Raw genomic sequence first — 27,414 nt, forward strand, 5'->3', positions numbered from 1 at the left:
TACACCACTCTATCTACGTCTATAGCTTACGATATTAGCCTATATGCCAATTTTTGCATGCCAACACTGAAACAAACTGAACTCGTGTAATTTATACCAAATGATTTTTTATTGTAATTGTAGCGAAATAGACTATATTTAGCCATTACTTGCTAATGATTTCACATTTTCATTTAAACACCCTTACATTTTCATTCCTCCTTTTACTTTATTTCAACCGAACACTTCTTTCAAGTTATGAAATTTTAAATTTACACCTGTTTGAAAACCTTTACAGTTGTTTTATTTTTAATTTAGTTGTCCTGCACTAAACCTTTTCCTCATGATATGAAGTTTGATAGATAAAGCTGTTTGACAAAGTTTGAAAACCTTTATGGTTGTTTTTATTTTCCATCTTAATTTATTTCAACTACACAAAACCCTTCTCTCATGATATGTAGTTTGAAAGTTAGAATGGCAAATGTTGTTATATGTTAAATACAAATTAATTTTCTGTCCAAAGGCTTTTTTATTACCCAGGCAATGCTAGGTAGCACAGCTAGTACAGTAGTAATTTAAACTAATCTGAAATATGCTTTTGACTTTTATATTAGTAATATATATATATTACTAATATATATGTTAGTAATATTTTTGACTTTTATATTAGTAATAACAAGTATCTATGATATTATGTCAAATGCTTAGATTATACAGCTATTGCTAATGTAGAATTTTTAGCTAAATAAGTCAGTGAATAAGGTCACTTTTAGATAAGCAGACTTTCAATTATGCAAACAATGCCATACTTACACATCAATGTACCATTTTATTCCTTAACACAATTGTATTGGCTTAAGAAAATTGTCATGTGAAGACAATTTCAAAAGTAATTATAGCAAAAAATTGCTACTGACACAGACACAAAAATTACATCAGAAAGTTTAGAAAAATATACAAAAGGCTTTAAAGCTCACCATTAGAAAAAAAATTTGACGGAAAAACAGCTAATAAACAAAAATTGAAGGATGAACCAGTATGGTTGTCTGTTGCCCTGGAAAGAAGAGGCTTTTTAAAAGCTTAGTATTTACTTAAATTTGTTTATGTATTTTATAGAGGCGTGAGATTCTTGCAAATATTACGAATGCTACACGTCGACAGGCAAGGAGGAACGTGGAGACTGCTCGGCTCTGTGGTCTACATTCATCGCCAGGTAGTCACTCAGTCATCAGTATGTCGGGCTAATAGGTTTTAATATAAGTATGCTTCACTTTTGTTTCATTCCTAATGCACAAATGCAATTTGTATTGGATATATTAATATATATTATTATATATTATATAATTAATTGAATATATAACAGCTGCCATGATATCGATAAGTAAATAAAACCTCAAATAAGTTTACAATGCTAGTATATCATGAAAATTTAACTAAAGATTATCATATTATAGTTATAAACGCTGTATATCTCTCTCTTTCTCAATACGGTAGTTAACGTATTTTTAATATATTAATTATGTTATTAAATATACCGTACTGTTACTTATATTTATTAAATACTAGATGTTAAATATATTAAATATTTAATATCCGGTTCTATTAGTGAATAAATTTAACACTTTTATGCTGGCCATCGTTTTCTGTAAGCTCTTTTTCCAAAAAAGACCACAAAACTTTTAGAAGAAACGATAATTAATGGAGCAATCCATTGCTTGTCGAAGTTTTGCTTGCGTGACCGATCTCGTTATGCCAAAATATTTATATAAAACATCTTCTTCATTTCCTAGTCAATTTGTAATAAAGTAAGACAATGTTGGTTGAACGAATAAATACATTCGTAATTTTATTAAAGTGAGTGCTAATTCTATACAGTCATACCTTGACATACGAGCCTAATGCGTTCTGGAACTAAGCTCGTATGTCAATTTACTCGCATCTCGGCATCTATTTCCTAAATAATATCCAAATGATACAAAATAGTACAAATTATTCCGTTAGCATACTAGGAAAAAACACCTCAACATGGTATTAGTGTTACGGTAGAAAACGTGTTTTTAATTATTGTAATTCAGTACATGCGCTAAAAAAGGTAACAAATACCTATTTAGTTGTTATGATCTCCAATAAAATGTAGCATCGTTATGTACACCACTTTACTGAGCTTTTTCTTTCGAGACAGACATTGTGGAGAACAACCGGTTGAGAGAGACATGAGAACAACGCATTCAGTACGCTAAACTCTTGTATGCCTACGTAATAGGAAGTTTGAATTTAACTTGAATGAATTTATCTAACTAAACACACATTTGAAGCTAAGTTTTACTTTAATTTTGTCATCTTATTGTTTTGGTATCTGTTTCCTGTTAGTCGCATTTTACCTCGCGTTCACTATAACTTTTAGCCAACATCGTATATACTTTTTTCAAACTGATTCGAAGAGAAGACCGACTGATACTGTTCTCGAAAGTGGCCTCTCGCGACTTGACCATATGGTGGCCATTGACAACCGGCTTCTATGCTCGTATCTCAGAGATTACTCATATCTCAAAGAAGAAACTTACTAAAAAGTCAGCTTATATCTTGAGTATCGCGCATGTTGGGGCACTCATATGTAGAGGTGTGACTGTGTTCAGGTAGACAAACCTTGAACGTACCAGGTGGAATGAATATGGAAATATTGGTAGTCATCATATAATTACCTTTTTGTTACCACGGGACCTAGTCAACACGCGTCAAGACTAGTGTTCATATGAACATAAATATTTAGCAGTTGGGCTAGTTGGCATTTATCGATGGATACGATCGATAACCTCTCTAGTGATTTGAGCATCGGGATGATGGTTGCAAAATTGATTAGTGATTAAAATTGCTTTTGTGTCAGCTTTGAAATAACAGTAATAATAATAAGAATAATAATACAGCAAGTGAAGCATAAACAGAGTTTGAAAAATTATAAATCTGGAAGTGAGAGGTAAAGTCATTAAAAGTTCCACTTTGTCCATGCTAGGATGCTGTGTGGTTTTACTAGCTTTAAAATGAGGTATTAGCAGGTAGGCCTACTATGAATTAGCAGGTAGGCCTACTATGAATTAGCAGGTAGGCCTACTATGATTTAGCAGGTAGGCCTACTATGAATTAGCAGGTAGGCCTACTATGAATTAGTAGGTAGGCCTACTATGATTTAGCAGGTAGGCCTACTATGAATTAGCAGGTAGGCCTACTATGAATTAGCAGGTAGGCCTACTATGATTTAGTAGGTAGGCCTACTATGAATTAGCAGGTAGGCCTACTATGATTTAGTAGGTAGGCCTACTATGAATTAGCAGGTAGGCCTACTATGATTTAGGATTCGAGTCTACAGTTGCCAACATATAATGTCAATTAACAGCCATCAGCCATGCCAACAACGTCAAACAATAACAAATACCCTCATGAACTCAAGTACCTTTTGGCTGTCAAGCTCCCTGTATACATCCCTATATAAGTCTTCCTATAGTTGCTCTCAGCAACATCTACCAGCATTGCTGCGCTTTAGCTTGTGTCCGGGTTACCCCCACATACATCTACCCTAGAAGGATACACACAAAAAAACATTGAAAAAATGTTGTATAAGCATTTATTCAATCGTACGCGCATCTATAAACTTGAATTTATTCTTTACACACTGCTTTCAGTGATATATTGATGGTACGGTTTTTATTATATTAACGATGTGGGGATGAATCCAATGCAAAGAAATCAGGGATATACTGATTCCTCTTGCTATAAGCCAAGTGTTTGGTTACCATAGAATAAAAATATAAATATATTTAGGCTGTTTCTGGTTTCTCCGCGTGTAGAGGCGCGCAAATGGGGTATGAGTGTGGCATTCGAGTGCTATTCACATAGCTCTTGCGATGTCTGTGTACTATGATGACCAAATGCTTGCTTTAAAACTAACGCTTTTAGTATATGCTAAAATGTTTTATTGGAATCGTTCATTGGTCATCAATAGAGTTATTAGTGTGTTGATTGAAAAATTGCTAAAAGTGTTATGTAGAAAACAACTCCATATTCATGGATATACCACAAGACTAAGTGAATGTTATTGTACACTCATGGCAAGATCGAGATTTTTGGGATATTTATCATTATGTGGGCCACCCAAAGGTATGCTTTGAAGGATGCAATGTCACACATGCATGATTCCACTGTCAAGACCATATCCGAGTCGTCGTTTATGTACCCTTGTGTACCCTAGTTTAGGCCAAAACTTCTGCATTGCTTGTAAAATTGTGAAGGGTACACAATTGAAATCAAACATTTCATGTGCACCCTAATCACGTAAGCGCTTGGAACGGTGAATGTCGCTAGTTTTGGCTATTCTTTGCATATTTCCACCGCAGCCAGATTGACAGCAATATAACATAAATAGAGGTTTCTATGTTCTCTAGTCTTTTGTTGCCAGTATGCTGCCACGCTGGTCTCACTGTGATTAAATATTCATGTGGTTCAGATCCTTCAGAGACAACAACATGTGTGAGCTATACCTGGTGACGCAGCGACCACAAGTGCATAGCAAGCATTGATTGAATAATTCAGTAACATTGTTATGACCTACAGTAGACACTCAGAATCTGGCTAATTTATGTGCTCAGCTGTTTTCCTAAATATGGGGATGAGGCCTGTTCTTCGTATTGAGCCATTTTAAAAATTTATGGACACACCTACTTTGTTCCCAATCAATGAAACATGGCTGGTCAGTGTCGCTTAGTCAGCTAACACCATGGCGCTTTTTAGTGCCACATTTTGTTGACAGGAATGGTTCAATTAGTGTAGGCAAATTTGCTGCACTCAGCAAATACTGTCCGAACAAAGAATTTTGCAAATAAAGGAATGGCACTTTAAAGCAATTTCTTTGCGGAGTCCGATAAAAAATTTCATGCAACAAAAGGAGCTTTAAGATGACATTTTTATGTTCATCTACATAGATTATTCTATCTGGATCCACAAGAGTTTGTATTATACCGAGCTATCTATTTTGGTTAGTTCTCAGTAGTTTCTCTCATTTACATTTATTCTAGAACAGAAGCTTGAGGGATACAAAATTCTGGTAGGTGAACTTGTTAGGCGATTATTTCACCTCCGGAGACATCAAAAGCATGTTAATTTTTCATCAGGGTTGTATTCAGGAGTTTAAGGCTAAACTAGTGTGAGGTTTTGGGTCAATGAAAATGTTTTCATTGCAAAGAACTTGCACATGAATAATTCAGTTTACTAAATAATTGATATTTTGCATAATTGGTATCTCAACTCTGTTCCACAAGTGAAGATTTCATTGTTCAACTTCAGCGTTGCATCCACTTTCTGCTACTTCAAACATGAATGCACTGAACAAAGAGCTGTTAGGGAGCTCCCAGAGGGTATATACCACATTTTCTTGTACTATAAAATGCAGAATAGATTGAACCAAACTCTTTGACTCATATAACCGACTGTTTCAACTCATAGAAAACCTCTTGCACTAAATGCTGTTCTACCAAAATGAAACCATGCAGCATCTATTGAGTACAGTCATACTTCGACATACGAGTTTAATGCCTTCTTCAATTTACTCGCGTCTCAAGACACTATTTCAATATATAATAACACATGACAAAGTAAAAATTAATGTGTAATCATACTGTGAATACACCACCTAAACGGGATATTACAGTGGAAAATGTTTTAATAGTAATTTGGTACCTGCAGTACCTACATGTATTTAGTTGTGATGATCTGCAATAAAATATAACATCACTACGAACATTATTGAATAGAATTTTTACCTTTGAGACAAGCGTTGTGGATAATTACTGTCTGAGAGAGACTTGAGAGCAAAGAGTTCGATACACTAAACTTTTGTGACGTTATGTAATAGAAACATTGAATTTAACTTCAATGAATTTAGCGCATTAAACACACACTTGAAGCAATGTTTTCATCTTACACAAAACTTGCTTTAATTTCATCGTCATATTCTTTTAGTATCTGTTTTCGCTTTTTATCGCATATCTATCGTATATCGTATATTTTTCTTTTTGCTATCTATCTTCTGGTTAAGCGTTTTTGCCTCGCATTCACTACAATTTTTAGCTAACCTTTTAAAAACTTTTATTAAGCTGATTCGAGGAAAAAAACTGAGCGATGCTGATCTTGAAAGCATCCTCCCGCACACTCAGCCATCTAGTGTAGTGGCCATCGAAAACAGGCTCGTGTGCTCATATATTAAAGATTACTCGTAACTCTAGAAAGAAACTTGCTAGAAAGGCAGTTTGTAGCTCAAGTTTCTCATATGTTGGGGTACTCCTATTTAGAGGTATGACTGCATAATGAAAAGCAAATACCTTCATTCAGGTAAAAACATTTTGAACTGAAAATCGTTGCCAGAGGTTCAGAAATATTAGCGATCAAAATGTTTACGCAGAAAAATTTAAAAAAAGCTGATATTCACTACTGCAAATTTGTGGATTCCTTTATTTGCAATCAGTAATTATTTTGAAAAATCAAAAAATTTTAAAGTTCAGAGGTGTCTAACCATGTATAAGGGTATTGTGTTCCTTGCAAAGAACTTGGTTCTATATTTTCTAAGTGATGACCTTGTCAGAATGATGGAGTTTCAAAGTATGTATGACAGTTGCTGGTCTAGCATCTACAGCTTCTTATTAATTTGTTTACTGTAAATTCGCAAGATGAATACCCATTCGAGTAAGATGAGACATTCTTCTAAGATGTGTGTTGTTAAACGACTCCAAAATATGGATATACTGAATTTTTTTGGCTGTCTAGCCAGTGATGGATAGATGCTGCATCATTCGGAAAGACTTTTTAATGCATTGAGTTACATGATGCGAGTATTATGATGAGAGGAGTGCAGTGCTAGTTGTGCATAAACATTTTTTACCACATATTATTATATTTTATCTAGTTCCATTTATATAACTCTTAGTAGCCTTTGACTATTTTACTCACCATCCTCTTTTATTCTGTTCACAGTCTCTGTTTGTGTTTACCTTAGGACACTTATGTATTTGCGTCATCTAACATTCACATTTTCGCGGAGTCATCCTTTCTTGAAAATTTTATTAGCGAAACTAAACTATTATAACGAACGAGCGAAAACGCGAAATTAAATAGCTTTTTTCATTGATATCCACAATCAAGTCGTCATATTAGAAAGCAGCTAATTTTCGTGTGTGGTAGGATCATTGGGAAATTTCTGGTAAACTCGTTGTAGCTAATACACCAAATGAGCAGCATGGCAAAGCAAAGCTTGGACAAAATATTTGTATTTGCCTTTCCAACCATCTGACAAACAATGTTTGTCAGATGGTTGGAAAGACAAATACAAATAAATAAGTACAGATCATTTTTGGCATAAATAGTAAGAACCTTGTATTGTTAGACATTCAACATTCAATGCTTGAATCACACAGTTGGATCAACTGAGTTCCTCTGGACAGAGTTAATTGAGTAGAGTATCTTATTGCAACTTGTAACAAGCTGGCTTCTATGGACAGTTATAATTAACTGGACATGATTATTTTGTAACAACTTAAGACAAGTTGATTTTTAGGCTTTACTTGTATCACTGTTATTTTAAGTACAAGTTTACATGTATCTTTTTGTACCTTAGCGTGTCCAAGGATCTTGAAATAAAGACTGACATCGCATCCCACACTACCTGGTTTGATCTTTGGCCTGTCTCATTGGCGCAATAACTCTGGTGTACTGAACTAGTAGTTGAAGCTGGTGTACCAGTGTTAACTGTCAGTATTAAACCAGGCAAAATGACATAAGTGTTTTTGCCTGGCTTAACACTAACAGGCAGAGTAATGTTCAGGGAGTTACCCTCACATTGTTGAGACAACTCCTTCTGTAGCTCTGCACATTTTAGTACAGTGCACCCTCAGGATACCATTTTTATCCGTTCCAGGGTTGGCATCGTATGGCGAAAAAATCGTATGTAGGGGTCTACGAACAGAGAACTTATATAATGCAAACATCCCCAAGTAAAAATCGTTAAACTTTTAAATAATCTAAGTGCTGTGCATATTAAAAATTAGTAACAAAACAGTATATTAACCTTAGTAACTGTAGATACCTACAGTAACTTTATTATATCTAATGAATTTATCGATTAGAATCTGCATTAAAATGTAACGGTACGATGTTTTATGAGCAGTACTACGTACCGTAGAAAGTCTTACCTTCAAAGCAGACGTACGTATAACTTCACTTCAAATAAGTTTAGCTTGCTAAACACACACACTTGAAGCTGAGTTTTAATGTATTTTTACTATTTTACTAAATTTCAACTTTATATCACTAAAATTGATCACTTATTAGTTTCTCTCTTGGCTTTCACTATAGCTTTTGTGGATGGACCTGTTTAAAACATTTTTCAATGTAATTCAGCCAGCGAACCCGAACGAAGCAGATTTCGTAATGAAGTGAATTTTTGTGGGTAGGTTAAGGGAAGTTGTCTGACCACTGGACCTGCTGTATAAAGGGATTGCAACTCCAACTTTACATATGGTTTAGAAGGAAAAATACATGTATTACCATTTTACACACAAGATTTGCTGAACTGAAAGAAATCGGTCATCGTGTCTCTTTTAGGCGTTGTAAAAATATTTTTAATGAGCAGCATTTTGGTGTTTGAGTTATTTTGGGCGAACGTAATAAGCACACCGACTGCCAAGTTTGAGCTCAGGCGAAAATTTTGTTTAATTCGTATGGTGAAATGAGATTCGAATGATGAGAACAAAAAATTGTATCTCAGGGTAATCATACCTTGAGGCTGCACTGTACTAATCAAAGAGAGTAAGTTCAAGCAGATTTAGTGTTGTCATTTCAGCTAGAAATGTCCGTCGCATTAGGTTTCCGCATTAATTTTCGCAATAAATGTTAGGTATTTTGGCGAAAAAATCGTATGTAGGGGTATACGAACAGAGAACTTATATAATGCAAACATCCTCAAGTAAGAATCGTTAAACTTTTATATAATCTAAGTGCTGTGCATATTAAAAATTAGTAACAAAACAGTATATTAACCTTAGTAACTACATATAGATACCCACAGTAACTTTATTATATCTAATGAATTTATCGATTAGAATCTGCATTAAAATGTAATGGTACAATGTTTTATGAGCAGTACTACATACCGTAGAAAGTCTTACCTTCAAAGCAGACGTACGTATAACTTCACTTCAAATAAGTTTAGCTTGCTAAATGCACACACTTGAAGCTGAGTTTTAATATGTATTTTTACTATTTTACTAAATTTCAACTTTTATCACTAAAATTTATCACTTATCAGTTTCTGTCTTGGCTTTCACTATAACTTTTGTGGATGGACCTGTTTAAAACATTTTTCAATGTAATTCAGCCACCGAACCCGGACGAAGCTGATTTCATAATGAAATGAATTTTTGTAAGTAGGTTAAGAGAAGTTGTCTGACCACTTGGGCTGCTGTAAAAAGGGATTGCAACTCCGACTTTACAAATGGTTTTGAAGGAAAAATATTACTATTTTACACACCAGATTTGCTGAACTGAGAGAAATCGGTCATCGTGTCTCTTTTAGGCGTTGTGAAAATATTTTTAATGAGTAGCATTTTGGTGTTTGTGTTATTTTGGCGAGCGTAATAAGCACACCGACAGTCAAGTTTGAGCTCAGGCGAAAATTTTGTTGAATTCATATGGTGAAATGAGATTCGAATGATGAGATGAAAAAATTGTATATCAGGGTAATCATACCTTGAGGCTGCACTGTACTAATCAAAGAGAGTAAGTTCAAGCAGATTTAGTGTTGTCATTTCAGCTAGAAATGTCCGTCGCATTAGGTTTCCACATTAATATTCGCAATAAATGCTAGGTGACTATGGTAACTGAACTGCTTAATTTAAATTGCATTGCCTATTTTATAAATGTACTTGCAAACTGAACATGTACTTTTCATGATTTTGTAATAATCAATTGTATTGGTTTTTATGTTTGCATACAGTTTGTGCCAAATCTTTAGTCCAATAAACTTCATTATTCAGCGCAAAAGTTTAATATCAGTTTATCAGTTTTTACATCGGTTCATCGATTTAATATCATTCATTAATAACTTCTCATCCTCAAACAGGTTAAACTGGAATCTTATGTTTGTATAACTAAAATTTTATTTGCTAATAAACCTAGATCTAAAATGTTTTGGAATGTTTGAAAGGCCAAGTACCAATTTTGATTTCGTTACTATATTTCAGGAGCTGATAACAACGCTCTATATTGGTTTCCTTGGCCTCATTTTCTCATCCTACTTTGTGTACCTTGCTGAAAAAGATGAAGTGGATAAGAATGGCAAGATGCACTTTACAAGCTATGCAGATGCTCTTTGGTGGGGAGTGGTAAGTTTTTTCACTACAACTTGGGTGCAACTGCAGAGGAGCGATTTTTTTCTCATGTTAAAGCGCGTCTTACAGTTACTTGTATGGGTAGACAGATCAATCTGGCATACCATTGTTCCTTTCATGTTTCTTTGTATGCTTCTTAAGCTGTATATAGCCATATGTAGCTATTAGCTCAAAGCATTTCTAATAGACTTTTTCCAAATTCACTTGTTAAAGATTTATAATAATAATAATAATTGTGGTATTGTTTCTGAAAACCTTCAAAAACAAAAGTTATCTCCGCAACAACAACTCCAGTAGACGAGACTTCAGATATGTAAGGATACAGTAATACTTCAGCTTACGAGTGCTCTAACGTACGAGAAACATGAGATACGAGCCAGCTTTTAAGGGAGTTTTAGCACTAACATACGAGCAATGTTTGAGATACGAGCACGTGAGTCAGTTGCAAAGTATACCGGAGGTGTTTTATGAGAACAGCATCACTCTGTATTTTTCAACCCCTCAGGTTATACTTTTGTACCGTGTTTTCTGTGCGCAATTTTCAGTGCAGAATTATGTGGATCAAAAGTACGGTGCGTAGACCGAAAGTTTGCCAGTAAAATGAAAGATAATGGAAAGAAAAGGCAAATGATAACAATTGATATTAAACGGAAAATTATTGTAAAATTTGCGAAATGTGTATGCGTGATTGATCTAGCTCAGCAATATGACAGAAATACATCTACAATTATCAAACCGAAGGGTTGTATTCAGGGCATTTAGTTTGCAAAAGGACTAACCATAATGCGTTTCTAAACGACGCAGCAATCTTCATGACCGCTGATGGAGAGACTGCTCAGGCATAAAAGATAAACAATTGGCCGGTGATAGCGTAACTGAAACGAGGTTTCAATAAAGGCGAAAAGGCCGGTGGTTAAATGGCGAAAAGGCCTATGTGAAAAAGCCAGTGCTATCTATAAAAATTATAAAAACTAGACTTTCGGACAAGTTGGCTAGTGGCCGTGCATTAACCCTTGGTGACGACACCAGTGTTCGTCCTAATCGCAACACGTTGAAAGGGCGACAAAGGCAAACGTCCTTAGATAGGTTTATCTTAAAACGGCCGGCTAGTCGTGAAAGCGAAACAAAGGAAAAATTAGCTATCCAGCGAGATACTTCCAACTATGAACGCCAAAGAAATTTTAATTACAAAAAATGAAAGTTTGCTTTCAGGTTTGCTTTTAAGTTTGTTTTTTAAGACTTTTATAAAATCCAAATTCATCAAATTCAACTGTTGTAATGAAGAATAACACTTATATCTCTCTCCCTGACAAATGCTAGCGTTAGCTGCTACTGCATGTATTTAATTTTACGTTTTAATTAATCACATTTCCTTGCATTGTTTTTTATTTGTTGCTTTTTGAAAGCATGTGATAAGTTAGGACAATAACCAACATGTTTTTTCTGTTACAATATCTTGTTTTGAGTGTTTTATTTGCATTTTTTAGAGTATAGAAACCAATTAATATATATTTAATTGTTCTATATATAAATAAATTGCACCAACATGCGAGTAAATTGACATACGAGCTCAGTCTCGGAACGCATTAAGCTCGTAAGTCGAAGTATGACTGTATTCTAAACAACATAGCTGCGCGGTGTTGTTCATGCTAGTACTCCCTGAAACGTGTGTGAAGCACATCTGTACCAAACATAAGCTTGTGTAGCTATTACCTTATTCTCAGCTATTTACATTCCGCTGTTCTATCCATATGCTTATAAAACTCTGATCATCTTGTAAGTTTGTCTGAGACTGTCGCTCTAAAGAAATACCATTAGCAGTAATTGGAGTACTGCTTCATAAAAAATTGTTTTGTATGTGACTTGCTACGCCTTGTATGACAGTTTTATTATTTACCATAAGGGCAGTTTTCCCTGATTTTAGAGGATTCTCGCGTAAGAGAAAAGTTATATGAGCAAACTGCCAGAGCTCCACACGTTATCAATGGCTTATCTAATGCTAAATATCAGGCTCATTCTAAGCCAAAACTAGATAAAACTAAAGCCAATAAAACCAAATTTATAACTGAATAACTATAGTCTACTGATTTTTAAATGTTTTAATAACAATACACATGTAATGTTGTTTGTAGTGATAGACAGTAGGAAACAGACTTGAATTTTTTAGCAACGCTCACGCAAAGAATTTAAGGAAATTGGTGCAATTATACTATCGACAAACTACATGTATTTTTCGCGGCAAATTTGAGTTTGTCTTAAACAAGATTGTACTAAAAATCTTTTGATAGAAGCCCAAAGTTGATGTTGCCCAAAGCATGTTTGTTACTTAGCGAAATAGCTACATAGATATATCTGAATATTTGAGCTATATCTAGTAAGCGTTTGCACGCCATTGCAGATTACAGTGACTACTATAGGATATGGAGATACTGTTCCTCAAACTTGGCTTGGGAAAATTGTAGCATCTTGTTTCTCTGTCTTCGCCATTTCTTTCTTCGCTCTGCCAGCGGTAAGTATACTTTGGATACAACTTTGTGCTTATTATATCATTTGAATGCGTAAAGCTCTAAAGACAATGGTTTGCTTCTAGACAAATGGTAGGTTTATCAGCCAAATGATTAAAGTCTGTACACAATTACTAAAGCATAATCAGTTAATTACATAAGGCGAATTTAAAAATTGACTTGCAACAAAATTTACATTAAAGTTATTTGATATCAAAAGATCCACCATGTCTTACTCTGCTGTCTTGTAGGTGCAAAATGTGTGAAAATTACATATTACAAAGTTACAGATTACAAGCTTTTAAAAGCACAAAAACGAACAGTTAACCGCAGCCATCACGAAAACGCCATAGGTTGGAATCCCTTTCCAAAATGGCTCAAATGTGGCGTAGTCAAACACGATGGCTTCTGTTTACACTTTCATGCAACCTCATTAGTCGAAATATTTTCACAAGTAAACTTCACACATTCAATAAAACCATGCCTATTGTCCTTACGCATCTTTTTCATCATCATTGTAATGCTGTCACTTTGAGCACTGATATCTCAAAACCTACCTTAAAAATTTGTTTAATTTTTTAACCTTAGCTCGAAGGAGTGCATATCATCCTCTGATAAACATAATGAGCCTGTTGGTCACATGTGATAGGCTATAATAATCGCGTGTAAATTTTGTATGAGTTCACTATTTTGTAGTATTTTGTTAATACTATAAAACATTTTATGCAGGGTATTTTGGGATCTGGTTTTGCACTGAAAGTGCAGCAGAAACAGAGACAGAAGCACTTTAACAGGCAGATACCGGCAGCAGCGACTCTCATACAATGTTTGTGGAGGGTGTACTCTACCAATAATCCTCGACTCGATTGTACGTGGCGAATGTACACTCAGGTTGGCATCAAATATCTCACAGCTACTTGTTGACTTTCAATCAGATGTATTCCATCTATCTCGCCATATACCAACTTAACAACAGAAGAAGTGGTCTGTTAAAACCATTACGGTAATTTTTCATTGAGAGACTGAATGAGAATTCATCTCCATATTCTAAAGAATTTGTTTAAAAAAGCTCTTTTGTCTTCAAAAACTGTTATTGCTGAAGCGAGTTTTTTTTTTGATAATTGGTGTTTCAATGCAACTTATATTTTTTGTGGAAAATGTAGAGGTGTTTAGGCTAACAGGGACTTTTTATACGCAGTTGAAATTACTTGTCAAACAACTGATCTGCTTTAAGACTTTATCACGAAGCTTTCTTTACCACCTGACTAAAATTGTGTATATAACTGTCAAAAATATTTATTTGTTGATGATACATCAAACAATTTGTTTTGTGTTGAAAATTTTAAGATACCGCAAGTTTCATCTAAGTCATTTAATAGCTGTAGCTTGTGCTTAACTTTGTGATTGCTAAGCAGATGACATGTGTGGACAGGTGTGTGCAAGGTTAAACAATGTAAACGATTCTTGATTATTATTTTAGTTAGAACCATGTTTTATCGGATGTCACAAATGGCAGTAGAAAAAGTTTGCTTGAAATAATGATTTTAATTCATTTGGTAACATTTGTATAACACATTATGAAAAATAGCAGTTCATACAACAAATTTAGGAACTTTTAATTTTGACCATTTTCATTTAGCGTATAAAATTAGTTAGTGATGAGTACATGTTTGGTAGCTGCCAGTCAGCAAACGTAGAAAATCTTCGTTGCTGAGCAGAGAAAGTCTTGGAATGATTCTACACCTACGGCGACACTCCGCCTCTGAGCTGACGGTAAATACTCGGTGTATGGTGGATATTTCTTGACCTCGATCTTGTTTATATTAGCATCACACAGGTTAAGGTAGTAGGTTGTATAAACATACTGTAGTACGCCACTCTTTGTTCTCTACTCCTCAGTTCATTCAGTTTTGTTGATGACTATCCAACAAGTCTCGTTACTTTTCTCAGCTATATCCAGCACTCTTATGGTGCGTTTACACTGGCCGATTTTGTCACCGATTTTGTCGTGCACAGACAAATTTGATGAGTCGGTGTCGGTAGGTGTGAACAGTAAAATCGGTGTCGGCACCGATCTGAAAGTCGGTGTCGGAGCTACCCAGCAGTGCCCGGTTGCACCGACAAATCGGACGCTCATCAGCCAATCAGAAGCTAGAAGCCTCTGGTTAAATGAGCCTAGGCTTTAATGACAGTGCTAAGTTTATGAAACGAAAGGGCTAGGTTTAATGAGAGGCTAGAAGACTGTCATTAAACTTTCCCTCGTTCTCTTTTTAATAGTGAACCAGCATGGCTAGCAACGATGTGAACGCGAGAGTACCAAAAAATCAAGTTTTTTTCTTTAATTTAAATTAATTAAAAGTGAATAGCCAGTTGTACGACTACTACTAGTTCTACTACTAGTACGACTGTAAATACAACTGTCAAGAAATTTGCCGGCCCTTACTTGGCATGATTTAGATTATGTCATACAGAAATAAATTGCGTGTGATTTCATTCAATGTTTTATTAGCGAAGGAAATTCACTAGCTGAGGAGCGTACGGCCATTTGCTCTGTCTACTAAGTGAGTGTTGCTCCCTTATATACAATAAAATTGCCCGTTCCGGCTAACGGGACCGAGTGAGAACACCGGCTAGCAATGTTTAAATGGCCAATAATTAGGCCCGCTAGTGCGTTGATATGACAACATAAACGACGACAATTGATAGCATAACGAGTAACAAGGCCAACAATAAAAAGGCAATAAAGAGAGAATAAAAAGGACAACTCATATAATAAAATATTTACAGACATATAAAATATATACAAACAAATAATTACAAGAAGTGTAAAGTGTTGGCCCGGCGTCCATCACACTACTACTACCACAAATATACATTCACCATTCAATCTTCTTCATTATTCATTTTATTTATTGTAATTACTCGGACGAAAGAACTGTACGTACAGTTCTTTGCTCGGATTTTCATTGCCTCATCATTCATTCATTGCTTGGCATTCAGTAGTTGCTTCTAGCAGTAGTAGTAGGAAAAGTAGTAGTAGTGTAGTACTAGTATATAATTTTCCACATCAAGCGCGTTGATTTTTATGTGTACTCGTCTTCGCGTGGTCGGGTGAAGGTCAGAACGGCGAAACGCTGTGATTGGCTGTTGGTACCGACAAAGATCGTTTGATCGTTGCAATGTAAAGTGGGCGTCGGTGTCGGCACCCATACGTGAAATGTCGGAGGTACCTGTCTGAGTCGGGGTATTGGCACCTAATCGGAGTCGGTGTCGGCCAGTGTAAACGCACCATTAAATATTAACAAGTAATTCCCTTGTTTCCACTACATTCTTTATGTTTGACCTAATTGTACCAGTTTTGTCTCAATTTCTGGTGATCTTTTTCACTGTCTTTAATAATACTCAACCATTTATGCATCAAACCACAAACCAGTTTAAAACTCTAGGTTCATAAATTTATTATAAACCCAAATTGTTTGTATGCACTTAACCTCATTCCTTCCACGGTTGTTGTCAAATATGTTGTGGAATTTGAGGTAACAATCAATAATGTTTCAGAGAGTTCACACTAATACAACCCGAATTTTCTTATTTTTATCATTCTAAAATAAATAATTTGTCCTCACGGAAATATTACGGTACATACCGTAATCTGCTCGACCTCTTGTTTTAGTTGGATTATAAATATTTGCCTTAGCTCTTGAGAACCTCCATGTACAGGAATATACTCTAGTTGTGGCCTTCTCCATTACTTTAAAGCACAGAAATTTTCATCTTTTAAAAAGGCTGTGTAGTGAAACCTTTAGTTTCAATCACTTCTATGTACAAAGTTTCCAATATTGCTGTTGAAGTTGCGTACTTATTGGACTGCCCATTTGAAGTTGTTACGATGTTTGAAGTTTTGTGAGATACTGTGTAGTTTTCTCAGTGAAAATGAAGAACTTGCAAAAGTTCTAACTCATAATACAAAAATAGAAAAGATAATAAAAATATATAACCCAAGTTAGTTTAAACTTGATCTAGTTTATGTTAAGGCAGGTTACCCGAGAATCTCTATCACCATTTTTGTTTTTAAATATGAACTTACACAAACTTTTAGTAGATTTTATTAGAAAGTATCTGTAATTTTTTATCATTCACAATTGATTTTGATGTTTGAAGTGATCTGACTGCCAGAATGTTTCAAGGTTAAAATTGACAAAACTTGATAGCGGTTATAATACTCAGAAGAAAAATGTGTGCGAGACAACGTCAATAGTTGCTATCATTGCCATAGTTGACATCGGCTATTGCGTTTGAGTTTCAGTGTTGCAAGCCTTTATCTCTACGACTATAGATGTCATAATTACACAATTGATTTAAGCATTTTAACCACGATCAAATTTTGCCGATTTAATCTTGAAACTTCCTGGTTGTCAGATCATTTCAAACATCAAAAACAATCGCCAATTGATAACCCATACCAATATTTTCTGGTGAAATCTACTAAAATTTTGTGTAAATTCATCTTTAATTTTATACTTCTGTTCACATGTCCCTAAGGTAAAGCCACAAAAAACTTCTTTTTGGATCATTGTTTTGTTAAGTTGTTCCCTGATAATGTAGTTTTTTCAATTTTTCAGGTAGTTTTACATATTCTTTTAAGGAGTTATAAGTTTTTAGGCTATCAAGCAAATTCAATGAATAAAATTAATTACAATGTATTCTTAAAGAAACATTTGCTCCGCTTCATAATGGTTTTAGCATTCGTAATAGATCCTGAAACAAACTAACTTTTCAATGCAGGTAAAGGTTTGACTGCACTTGTCTCATAGACTTGTATAGAATAAAGTGTCTAGTTTACCTTGACAATAAGGAAGCATAATTTAAGAAACAATGGTTAGATCACTCTTTCGCTGTTTTAAAGTGACAGTATTGTTTATAATTTCTTTTTAAACTTTTACCTAAGTAAGTAAAGAAGTCAGTCAGAGTCTGTCACATGTTACCAACTCTTACCCATACTTTAGCATAGAGCTATTAATAAATGAGAGCATTTTGTCAATTACACAAGTAGAGAAATTCTGCTATGGATTGTATTTTACTAAAAGACCAGATAATAATTATTTAATAGTGATCTTTTATTTTGACTTAAAGTTTGCAACCTTAAACTAAACAGTCTGTAGGGTTTTTAATTTACCTTTTGTTGTACAGATTTGGTCTGCTTAGTGATTTTTGTTTCAAAGATTTGTTAGTAACATTTATACATTAACTTTTAAAGTATTCTTATTTTTTCGAACTGCCTTTATAGTGACATATTTGAGTTTGATTTGAGTTTCATCATCGATGTCAATGCAGCATGTTTAGTTCTGTTATATTTTTACTTGGTTTGCAACCCTAAATCGTAGCTATTGTTGTATGTGGTATGTAGTTTCAAAGAGTTTTGTTCTCCAGTAATGACACTAAATCTTAAGGATAGATTAATAAAATGATTATAGGAACCTAGGCACAACCACAATCCATTCAGAGGCAAAAGAGCAGGCAGCCTTAAAAGAAGGAAGTTTTCATTGCGGTCTTTGGATAGGAAGGAGAGCACAGACAGCATGATGATTTCTAATAACGAAGAAATAAGTAAGCCTTGAAGTGACATTAATATGTTATCAACCAATTGTCATCAGCATAGCAATTATTCTCTGTTAAATTATTCTCTGTTGAACAGAAGCTTAATGATTTAAGGTTTATTGACATTTCTAGTTTTATCTCGTTTTACCTTAATATACATTATGATAAATATAAATATACTAACATATATATAAAATAAATATAATAATTATTTAGCATATATGTTATAATATATATTATAAATTATAATATATTATAAATAATTATATAAATGCAATGTAAATATATGTTATAAATAATATATTATTTGATTGTTTTTGATATTTGAAGTGGTCTGAGTTTATATTAAATAATATATAATATATTATTTAATATAGATTATAATAACGGTATGTTAAAGCCTCAGCACAACTATTTAAAGGGCACTAATACACACATACATGTAATTCCTTTCAATAGCTTACAACATTCAATATTCAGTTTGTTAATAAGCCATTAGAACTACTTCTCATGCGTCTCGTTCAATTGTTTAGACAGCTTCTGACACAGATTTATCTTTCTAAATATATATCCTAACTGGGCTAAAGGTAATTTTAAATATTTACAATTATATATTTACCATTAACAAAAAAAGATTATTTATTCCATTGGCAGGGTTGTCTTTAAATTGTTAATCAGAGATTTCAATATCTTGATATCGGAATTAAAATCTTTCTGTTATTACTGTATGTGTACACTGGCAAAAGCTAGATTATTTTACCATTCTTTTGTGTAGGCCTGAAAAGACAGATGAGCAAGCTCAACGACGATGCGTTCACTGATGATCAGAACGATAACGATAGTGAAGACAACCCTAGGATTGTCAAGCCGACTCAGTAAGTTCGTTTTGATTTTGAGTAACATTAGTAGAAAATTACATCTTTGTAAGTGCCATCTTGCTGTCATCTCTAATTTTGTCTAAACTTTTTTAACTTGTTTATTTCAAATAGTTTATTAATTTGTAAAATATTTAACATTTAAAAAAACTCAAAATGTTAAATATTTCAACATTTCAACATTTTAAAATTTATTTTGGTAAGTGAGTATATTGTATTTTTTGTCTATTGTTCTTAAAAATAAAATTTGATTGGTAGGAAACTTATATCCAGGATTATATGCAACTTATTTCCAAATAAGTGTATTAGTAGGTCATCTGTTCCACGGTATCACGTATTCTTTTTGCTGTTAAAATTTCATCATCTTTTATTGTCAACTCATTTGATTGTTTTAGTCAAGCTTCTCTTCATAAAGTCAGTGTATAATTCCACAACCACAACTGCTGACTCGTACTATATATCAGCTTTTTTATGGTATTTTTTACTTTATGCCCACAGTTCCTTACCAGTTTATATAATGGTCTGTGTTTTCATGAGCCTATTAGGACATAGTTGTTGAAAATTAACTAGTTCGCGAGTGAACAACCTGTTGATCCTATTCACTTAGCTCATAATGTTTGTAATGTACGCAAGTGATTGTTTAGACTTCGACTGCTAAACATGCTAAACCATTTCCTTAGTCGAACCCAGTTGTTTTCTCTGTTCAAATGAACCATTAAAATTTGTAAGACTGAATGTTTCTACTTTCATACACCAACAGCTGAACTTTTTGTTTTTTTAAGTGCAATATTCTTGGTTTAATTATTTGGAAATACAAAGAACGTTTTGTACCGTGAAGGAAACATCTCAATTCTATTAAGCACAGGGTATGACTAAATTTGTAACAGCGCATGTCAGTTGATTGCTAGTTTGAATAGATCTCGGTTCTCGCTACCTATTGTATTTAACCATGGAATGTATTTGATCAAACTTACTTTTTTTTGCTTTTGCTTGCTCACTTTAGGTTGACAGACCAACATAAATCCGCAATTAAAGTCATAAGAAGAATTAAATACTTTGTTGCAAGACGAAAGTTTCAGGTAATGGAAGATTTTATGTCTGATATAGGAAAAGAAGCAGGTTGCATGCGTTTGTGAAAACTCTTGCGTACTAGAAACTAACGAGAGGTTAGTTGCCAGCTTATGCTTCGGTCTAGTAGCTTCTTGCTTGTTTGGTAACGGAAATGGGGTTCTGTAAGTAAAAACAGTGATTCACATGTGTATACGGCTTATGTTATTTGTGCGAACGGAAAATTAATGTTCAACCACTAGTAAGACTGTGTTTGTGTAATCATTTGACGCAACTACATATGTGTATTTTTGAAAACTTTCTTTTGCGAGTATGTTTTCCCCAAAGGTTTAACCAACTATCATTTTTGTAAGCATTAACAAACATGATGTTTTTTATTCTTTTTAGCAAGCGAGGAAACCTTATGATGTGAGAGACATTATAGAGCAGTACTCACAAGGTCATCTCAACATGATGGTTAGAATCAAAGAGTTGCAAAGACGTTTGGACCAGATATTAGGGAAACCGGGAAACAATGGTGCCCCGACTACAGAAAAAGACAGACAGAAGCTGACAGTAATTTCACGGTTAGCTCGTCTCGAAGAGAAAGTAAGTACTGAGGATGTGCCTGCTGTAGGATGCTTTATTTCACATTGGAGTCTAGCGTGTGTGCACTAGTGTTGGGCCGGTATATAATTTAGTGTCGGATAGGATATCTTTGCACTTTTTATCGGTTTTCCCGGTGTCGGTATCCTCGATATTTACCATCTCCAGTATCCTTTGCCAAATAAGAAAGTTCGGTATTGTCGGTATTGTAGTTTGGTATATGGTTTTCAGTGTGAGTTTAACTCATTTGCACTCGCACTGGCGCGAGTTAACTCGCGTATTCATAACGTTGCTAGGCACTCAACGCGAGTTAACTCGTGCCCGAAATTTACCAACTTGCATCATTATTTTTAAATCATAAAAGAATATTTCTGATTAGTTAGAAAGAAAAATTTCTTGCTAATCAGAAGAACTTTATAATATGCCTTTATGACGTCTTTGGCAAAAGTTATAACCAATTTAGTACAGGCATCTCAATATCTACCGAAACCGGAAATCATCGTGCCAACTTGAAATTTTATCATTCGAGATAGTTTTTTTTAATCCAGAAGTATATACATGTATGCAGATTAAGAAGTGGTAAGACATTGAAAGACTGCATAAATCAATATAAAACATTATTTTTAATGTTTCAAAGTTTTTATTAACTTTTAATTTTGCCAACTTGAATCATTATGCTCGAACAAAAATGCACTCTTTAGGCCGCCAGCCGTAGTCAGACTAACTTTAGTTTCAGTTTCGATAGAATCAGAGAAAAAAGTTGTGATTGCCAATGTGTGCTGAGAGACTCTTTTTGATTAGTGTGTTTGTCAAAGATGCGTTTTGCTATTAACCATAACGTCAATTGACGCGTGATTTTTCTTATTTCTTTCTCTTTCCGTTATATAGCGATTGTGCGTGAGACGTCAAATGAGCTCTTTCATAAGCAGCTCATTGTGAGGGAGATTCTCCTGCGCACACACGTCGCTGGTAATGCTGTAGCCTGTGAAATACAAAAATCTGATATGCATTAATGATGTGCGAGACACGCGACATTTAAAACAGACAGTGGAATTGGTGACCATTGTTGGACTTGAGTGACTCATGGAAACCCTGTGTTTGGTCACAATCTTACTCAACAAATTGCATCGTTCAATAGCTAATTTAGGTCTGCAAGACTCTAATAATGCATTAAGTTTTTACAGAAAATTCATGTGGAAAGCTATTTAAGGTTTTAAAATCATAGATGTATTACAATGCCACTGCTACCAATTTTAACATCCCTGTTCACTAATCTGAGAGGGCCCTGAGAGGGTTTAAATTTTATGGTGAAAGGCAAGTCAGGTACTGTCGTCTCAGTATGTTTATGAAATTGATGCACTCATAAAGTTTTGGAGGATTTAATGAATGGTTGTAAGCATGAAGCGATTGGCCTTAACACGGCATGCTAGTTGGCAAGCACTAATAATCATTACTCACCTGCTCAAAGACAGTCTTGATCTCAAATTTCATAGAATCATTGAATTTAGGATGTAAAGTATGCGTAACTCGTTTATGTGGTTGAAGTTCCCATAAAAAAAACTTAGCGAGTTATCCTCATTCAAATTTGAATCACTAAATTTTTTGGCTGACAATTAGTTAACCCTTTCACTGCAATCCATGTACATGATTAGCTTTCGGTTTAATGCCAGCCATTTTACTGAAAATTGCCGATTTGGCTGCATGATACGTATACTATTTTTTGCAATTTCAAACCTTATCTAGAACATATTTGTTATATATTTTATGTTGCCAACATGTTAACAAACATAGCTATGCAAAAAGTGAATATATCTAATAATAATATGTGCATTGCTAAAGCTATGTGAAGCTATGATAGCTACGAAGCTATAATGATCCCCTACAATTTTCTTTACTCTTACAAAACTGTTACTTTTACCACCATCAGAGTCAGTGCTGTCACTTTCATTGTCTGAGTATTTACATGTAATTAATTTTGAACCTGAATCGGCTATAATGTCATCAACAAAAGCTATTCCGTTTCTAACACAGAAGCCATATTACAGCTAAAAAGTTCAATCGTCAAAAAAAAGTTCGTTTTCAACTTGGAATTCCCTGATCAAATACTATAATTTGCTTCGCGAATTTTTCAGAGAACTATTTGAACAACAATCTTAACATCTTAGAAATACTCAAGATTGTTGGTCATCTCACAAATTATTAATATTCAGTTACTATGGAACCACTGTTAATTTTACAAAAATGCATCTACGGCATTTGATCTTAGAATTTGCAGATACTGGTGTACGGCAGTGAAAAGGCTGAAGAAAAAAACAGTTGCTGCCTTTGCTTCAGTTAAGGCATAAACATGCTAAGCATCAGCACAAAGCCAACAAATGTGCTCCTCGGTTTGGTGCTAACTACGGGTACTTTTTATCTTGATGTGATTGCTTATATTCCAAGAAGAGATAACTCTAACTTGGTTAGAAGTTGTCTCTTTCTTTTGTACAGACTGGTAACCATTCACTGTAAATTACAGATGGGACGCATAGATGGTAAAATGGACCAAACGATAGTAATGCTCAATTCTCTAGCCAAACGATGGGAGGAAAGAGATGACCTGTCTTTGAATGGACGATCACGCAGCGCGAGTGCATCCACATTTAAAAAGGAAGATGTCTGACATAGTGTCAGACCATGTCTATAAATAACTATCTATAGCTTAAGTTATAAAAGGCTTTCATTTTGATAAAAAATAATCACACTTTTTGTTTTAAATAGTATTGACAACTTGTACATAGTTTTGGTTAAAACATTATTTTGATATGATTTTAATGCATTTTTAATAGTTTATACTCATGGCAATAGCACATTAATTTGCTGAACATCCAACTCATATAACGGAGGTTGTAGTTATTATGGCGATACACCTTCGATCTCATCCTATTTAAAAGCCAACATAGTGACAGTATCTTACTAGATGTTTCGTATTTTCTATTCTCTTTTATGACATTCAGATGATCATGCGCATGAACGTTACCAGATTTACTGAACCTCCGTGTACATTACACGTCTTGGTTTAATATCAAACACTCTCAAAGCTAAATGTCATGTTATTTAATGTTTTACCAGATCATATTTGGTTAAAATTGTAAAGATTAACAGAGTTAAATCTTCCCTGCTCATCTAAATGCTCATCGTTCTATGTTTCTGTTTATCTCACAGTTCTAATCTCCTCTGTTCATTTTACTGTTATGATAATCTCTCTCGCTTATCTAACTATTGTAATTCCCCTATTCATCTGATTGTCTTATAGTTTCTCCACTTTTTATCTAACTGTTCCAGTTTTTCCAGTTGACATTGTTGAACGTTATGCATCTATCTCAACTAATTGCAACAATTACTAAGCGGGTCAGAAGCACAAACAACACAGGCACAGATCCGGCATGTCGAAGCAATGCTTTTTCGATTTGTTATCTTGCAATTTTATACAAACATCAGCGCAAATAGTAAGCAATAAGAAATGATAGTTGGCCATGTTGCTCTGTGTTCTGTTTGGATTGGAGAGCTGCTTGGTATTGCTGCCGCTGCCATTCACATGGGGAGCAGTAATCAGCTTGTAGGAGAGAAAGGTAAGTTTTACGGCTTCCTGTTTTGTTCTGCTTCTATTATGCCGGTCTTGGGATTTTCACCTGGAACTTATCTTACTTTTTTAATACTGCTATTGTTAGCAGTTGCACATTTAGTCGCAAAACCTAAAATGCTGATGCAGATAAAAATTATGTCTGCAGTGAATACTCTCTGACAGTTTTATCTCATAATATAGCGCATGACGCTCGATGTTGACCACGCTAGCGCATCCTGCTAACGAAGAGTCCGTAACTTTAAAAATAGATCGTGATTGATTGAAGCATTTAGAAACTCATTTTAGCCTTTTGTAAACGATAACGATTTTTTAAATGCTTTCGAATGACTGGTTGAGACTAGTCATTTCTCGAGTCACAGCTAAATATGTACATACATTTTAGCCAGTTACAAAAAAAGTTATCCCACGACCAAACATGAGCGAAGTGAGTGTTTGGGAGCTTTATGATAAATGCATATGTGCACACAACTCATGAAAATTATTCATCAACGGCCGTACCTAAACCCTTGTACCGAAATCCCATCCAAAACTTTAACCTTTTTTGTGTGAAGTTCTTTAAGTATAACAATGATACAAAACACATATAAACCTATTTAAATATGTTACCAAGTCTTTGAAAGTTGCAGACAATATCCTAAAACTTACCCATCTGATCGGATAATACATAAATAAAAAGGTTAATTTGGCCTAAAACCGCCCTTAAAACCTGACAAGCCTTATTAAATCAAAATTAAGACCGGCCAACAAAACGCCCATAAAGCTGTGTGACAGATGGTATAACCATAAAGCCGTGCTCATTTCACGAAAAAAATGTGCACATTTCGCCAGCCTATGGCATTGTCCAATTGCCGAAGGTTTCTGTAATAAACGTAGAAGTACGGAAAAGCAATCGTTTGTTTTTTGTCAATTTTAAAGATAACTCTGACATTTTGGACACTTATAATGAGTATGTTGGTATTCCAACTGATGACCAAAGCAGTGCAAGTAAAGGAAATGACGATGATATTTTTCTAACAATTTTTGTAAGATTATTACAATATTTAATTATAAGAATAATTGTTCGATTTTATAAGATTGTCATAAGATTTAGATGTAAGAATAATCATTCGAATTTACAAGATCGAAGTATATAGTGACCGATGTTGTGCAATATGTTACTGTTAGTAATTCTCTAAATATTTTGTTGATGATACTACGGCTGTGCCCAATATCGCGGTACTGCCAAGCCATTTTTAATATCTGCAAAATTAAGTATTGTTAATACATTTTCTTATAGATATACAGCTATTTCTATGACAACCAGCTAAAATCTGTTTAGATTTTTAAATTCAGCATAATTTTTGCATATAAATACAAAAATTTAGATAAATATCACAACTTCTTGATATTGGTTGCTATGACGTTTTGAAATGTAAACAGAATTTTGCATTGGTTTTCGTTTCTCAAACTTTAATACCATTTTTTCAGAACCATGTTTTTGCACTAATGGTAAACATGCATTCAGTTTATTGACAATAAAATCTGCTGTAATTAAGCTGGAATCAAATATTCTTTTTGCAAAATAACTGAGAATTTTTTCCTTCTGATAGTGTAGATAACTCTAAATCTTACACGCCCGACTTAACCAGGGTTTCTGTGATCAAGACCCATTTCTTCGTTTTGGTTACAGATCGCTGTCAAAACCATTCTACATTCAACACAACCAACTTTCAAACTGTGTATATTAAACAGCAGCTTGCCATTTTACTTCTAATATTGCATTTTTCCTATTGCAGGGGAGAGATATAAACATATAATCTTCTCCTTTCATTATTGCTGTTTGTTGTCCATAATAACACCCAGTAAATTACAGCTACCATTGCAGGTACCATTACAGTTATCCTATTGCACTGCAGTGCCATTTGACTGATAATATTGCATTTCTCAACCAACAGTACCCTTTCTGTTTGCCATTATCACTTTGGTCATGGGCTGTATGACGGGAATTTCTAGTGCTTAAAATGCATTAAAATTTGATGACTGCATAAAAGGTTCTGATTGATGACATGGTGCAAAAAAAGATTGTTTTACCCAGAATTAGTTCAACAGGACCTTCAATACGTCGCTAAACTTTTCCGTAGCCCTCTCCACAGTTTTATGTCATTTTTTCTGTATTATTATACTGCGTCTAAGAGTTAGTGAGATTTTGTTATAAAATTAGTGACAATCATGTACTGTAAACGCTCCTATTCAAATTGCTCCTATGCAAACGCACTATTCAAATTGAATTTAAGAACTTGCCCTGACATCGATGAAATTTTTTACATTGTACAAAGCATAAAGTTTACATAAATTTTTTAAGTTATGTGAAATTTACGCTATAGGAGAAATACGCTATGGAGCTTCTACTGTATATCCAATGTTAGAGCGTTTCACAAAGCTTTGCCTTTCTGTTTACTTTTGTAGCCGTCTACATTACGGTTGTAGTCAGTGGAGAACAATACTCAAACCCGCTGTTTTGGCTGATCTTGATATGTGCAACAATAGTCACCTCAGTGACTGTCACTCTGCTCTGTATAAACTGTCAAAGAAAAGGTGAAAGGAAGTTTACTCTCAGAATAATTGTCCTACGACGTCATGCGGATTCAGTTTAGTTATGAATAATGTTGCCTCGTAGCTCGGTATTTACCATGCATGTACCATATATAATGCCTATTTAAACAAAGTTTTTTGATGAGAAATCTTGTTTGACATGAGCTAAAAGGGTATTATGT

At 34.3% G+C, this 27,414-nt stretch overlaps 1 protein-coding gene across 1 annotated transcript in view; it reads left to right on the plus strand.

The window, feature by feature from the left end:
* LOC137403614 (potassium voltage-gated channel subfamily KQT member 1-like) overlaps positions 1-23,772 on the plus strand; it is a 41,582-nt gene extending 17,810 nt beyond the window's left edge. Inside the window, exons 4-12 of the mRNA XM_068089590.1 lie at positions 1,096-1,192; positions 10,260-10,400; positions 12,805-12,915; positions 13,640-13,801; positions 18,385-18,517; positions 19,284-19,383; positions 20,387-20,462; positions 20,839-21,039; positions 23,555-23,772. Of these exons, the coding sequence (XP_067945691.1) occupies positions 1,096-1,192; positions 10,260-10,400; positions 12,805-12,915; positions 13,640-13,801; positions 18,385-18,517; positions 19,284-19,383; positions 20,387-20,462; positions 20,839-21,039; positions 23,555-23,698 (1,165 nt within the window). The 3' untranslated portion in view covers positions 23,699-23,772. The remainder of the gene's footprint in view (positions 1-1,095; positions 1,193-10,259; positions 10,401-12,804; positions 12,916-13,639; positions 13,802-18,384; positions 18,518-19,283; positions 19,384-20,386; positions 20,463-20,838; positions 21,040-23,554) is intronic.
* The last annotated feature ends 3,642 nt before the right edge of the window (positions 23,773-27,414 follow it).

This window comes from Watersipora subatra, chromosome 9 (genome assembly GCF_963576615.1).
Source record: "Watersipora subatra chromosome 9, tzWatSuba1.1, whole genome shotgun sequence".
Lineage (NCBI taxonomy): Eukaryota > Metazoa > Bryozoa > Gymnolaemata > Cheilostomatida > Watersiporidae > Watersipora > Watersipora subatra.